The 2,872-nt window shown below is 33.5% G+C and overlaps 1 protein-coding gene across 1 annotated transcript in view; it reads left to right on the top strand.

Moving 5' to 3' along the window:
* Positions 1–281: 281 nt before the first annotated feature.
* KLRF2 (killer cell lectin like receptor F2) overlaps positions 282–2,872 on the top strand; it is a 23,692-nt gene continuing 21,101 nt past the window's right edge. The window contains 2 exon segments of the mRNA XM_007937226.1: positions 282–294; positions 1,356–1,421. Of these exon segments, the coding sequence (XP_007935417.1) occupies positions 282–294; positions 1,356–1,421 (79 nt within the window).

Genomic DNA, 2,872 nt, shown 5'->3' on the forward strand with positions numbered 1-2,872 from the left:
TCTTTTGGTAAGGGAAAGCTTCAAAGCAACTGCAAATTTACAATAAAATGTATTTGAAAGTTTTATAATTTAGGCAGCAGAATAAAATCAAATTTTACCTTGAGGGATAAATGGTCCTTGCAACTGGGAATCTGAGTCTTGCTTTGACCTTATAGCTTTTTACAAACAGATAAGTTAAGATCTGTTTATCCTATAAAAGACTTCAGCTAATATTTCCTCAAATATACATCTGTAAAGCTTGAGTTGATTTTTCCCTGTCACGGTAAACATGTTCATGGAGGATGACAACTGGAGGTATGGAGAAGGTCCTTAGGTTCCACCAAGTTGCCAAGGGAGGACTGCCAAAGTCCACGCCTTGCATGATACAGTTTTCAAATATTCAATAGCTGTTCTGTTCTAAGGAGCTCTGGTGGTGTAGTGCCTAAGACATTTGACTGCTCCAGAAGGCTGGCAGTTCTGACCTACCAGCTACTCCTCAGAAGGAAGAGTGGGCAATCTACTTTCGTAGAGTTACTGCCTCAGAATCAAAGGAGGGGTCACTATGAGTTGAAATCAACTCGTGAAAGTGGTATTGTGGAAACAAAAGAACCTTGGATCTAGATCCTAGTTCTATAACTTGGCTGCTGTTGTGTGAAAACTACATAAGCTCTCTAAAACTGCAACTGATTTATCTATAAAATGAAAGTAACGTCTCGACCTCAAAAATCCTTGTGAACATTTAAATAGATAATATAGGTAAGGATTTAAATACATAATATACTTGCTGTTGGAAACAGATAAAAGATTTGATTCATGGGTTTTCCCACTCCTTATTTAATTGCCAAAGTACAGATATTTCATTTGCTCAAGGCATGTTCTCATAAATTTTATAGTGTCTTAACTCTTTTGATTTGTCATTGAATGAAAAAAAAAAAAATATGTTGCTGTAGAGTGATTGCAATTCATGGCCACATCATTGTTTATTTGTTTTTTTGTTGTTTATTTGGCTTTACTTCATTTTTGTCTGTTATTAAAATGTAAAACACATGAAGGTAGGAAATATGCTCTCTTATTCATCATTGTATTCCAAGTATATCACTACACACTCACTTAGGACATAGTAAGTACACAATAAATATTAGTTGACTAGAATGGAGCAAAATAGCCACTTTCACCCTGCAGCATGCAGAATTTTAGCCTAAACTGGTATATAGATCCATTTCCATTCACCAACACATCCTGTGTGGTTTCAGATAGCTGGGCTTCAATAAATTTTGACTATTTTTAGATATCCTTTGGGCCTAAGAGTAATATCCAAGGTAGAGATTATTATCCATTTTCTTTTTATTATTTCATGAAAACATTTGAAATAATAGAGAATGAAGATGCCTATATGATGCTGAATTTCAAAAATCATCTCAAATCTGGGCAGAGATCTGCAGGTAGGATTATATACCCTGTCCCAAGACTCCAGTTTAAAATTTTATTATTTTCGTATTAAGATAATCACCATATAATAATTTTAAAGTGTTGAAATTGACCATATTGTGAGATTTAAGAAATACCCATAAATTATCTGAGATAGATTATTTAGATTAATGTATATTTTGTCAATAAAAGGTCAGTATTTTCACAGTCCCTGGGGGGGGTAGTGAAATCCTAATGGGATGATATATAATTCCCTCAATGTTATAGCATAAGAATGAGAAAATAACTTTAAAATAAAAGGCATCAACCAGTTTTCACAGAAAATTTTCCTTTTGTAAAGTATAAGTTTGAAAAAAGCCATTATTCAGATATAAAAGCAATATAAATATGTGTAGTAAAGATACTTGTTATACTTGAAAGGTAAAGATCTAATGGCGATGAAGGCATAGTAGTTGTCATGTAGTGTTTTACACTTTGAAAAGCATTTTAATACACATTGTACTTTTTAATTAAAAAAACAAAAACAAAAACATAGGGTTGATGGGTCAGCCAGTTTTGAGTGAGGAAAAGCAAAAAAAAAAAAACAACCCAAAAAACATTGTTCTTTGCTACTCCTAGGGCTCCTGTATCTTGGTCAAGTGCTTGCTGTTCTCAGGTGTGGTACAGATTCTTCAGGTAGGTTTAACAGCAACATGCAGCTTCTTGAATTCAATCTACCTGAAGCTTGTATACTCACTTATTTAACTGAAAGCAATCCTGCTGAAATAACCAAGACCTAAGCTGGAATGACATGGCCAGAAATGCAGATTTGGTCACTACTGAAGCTCTGCCACATGTACACTTGTTGAGTAGTCTCAGGAACTTATTATCTCAGTTTCCATCTAGTAAAATCAAAATTTTTTGTCACAGTTATCGTATTTTTGATGTCACCTGAAGGCTTGGGGACTTTTCTATGGTGTCAATATCAGGAAACAAACACTTTGTTTTTTACTTTAACATACCTTGCTGTTGTAAAAGCTAGAGCTATTGGAGTCAGGGTGACTGGATTACACTCTTAACCCCAAAGACTTAAGTGCATGGCCTTGGGAAAATAATTTAGACTTCTCAGTTCTTTTATGCATAATATGGGAAATCTATCATGTAATGCTTTTGTATGGATGTTAAATTATTAACTTTTTTTTCATAAATCACTTCTTAATAGACAAGTGAGAACAGGTTCATAAAATCTAAGTATAGATATGTAAAATATAAAATAGCAGTAATTATAATTGCAGAACCAATAAACCTGGAACATAAAACAGGGCTGAAATTAAACAAGCATGTTTGTGATTTTCATTACTTTTCTTCTAAGCTTCCTTGTTTCTTATGTGATAAGGGAGATCTGACCAGTTATTCCACTCACATTAGCTGTAAGAAAATTACACCCATTGGTTAAGTTCTCATAACAATTAAAAAAAAAAAAAAA

This window comes from Orycteropus afer, unplaced genomic scaffold (assembly GCF_000298275.1).
Source record: "Orycteropus afer afer isolate SDZICR_OR568_19922 unplaced genomic scaffold, OryAfe1.0 scaffold00040, whole genome shotgun sequence".
Classification (NCBI taxonomy): domain Eukaryota; kingdom Metazoa; phylum Chordata; class Mammalia; order Tubulidentata; family Orycteropodidae; genus Orycteropus; species Orycteropus afer.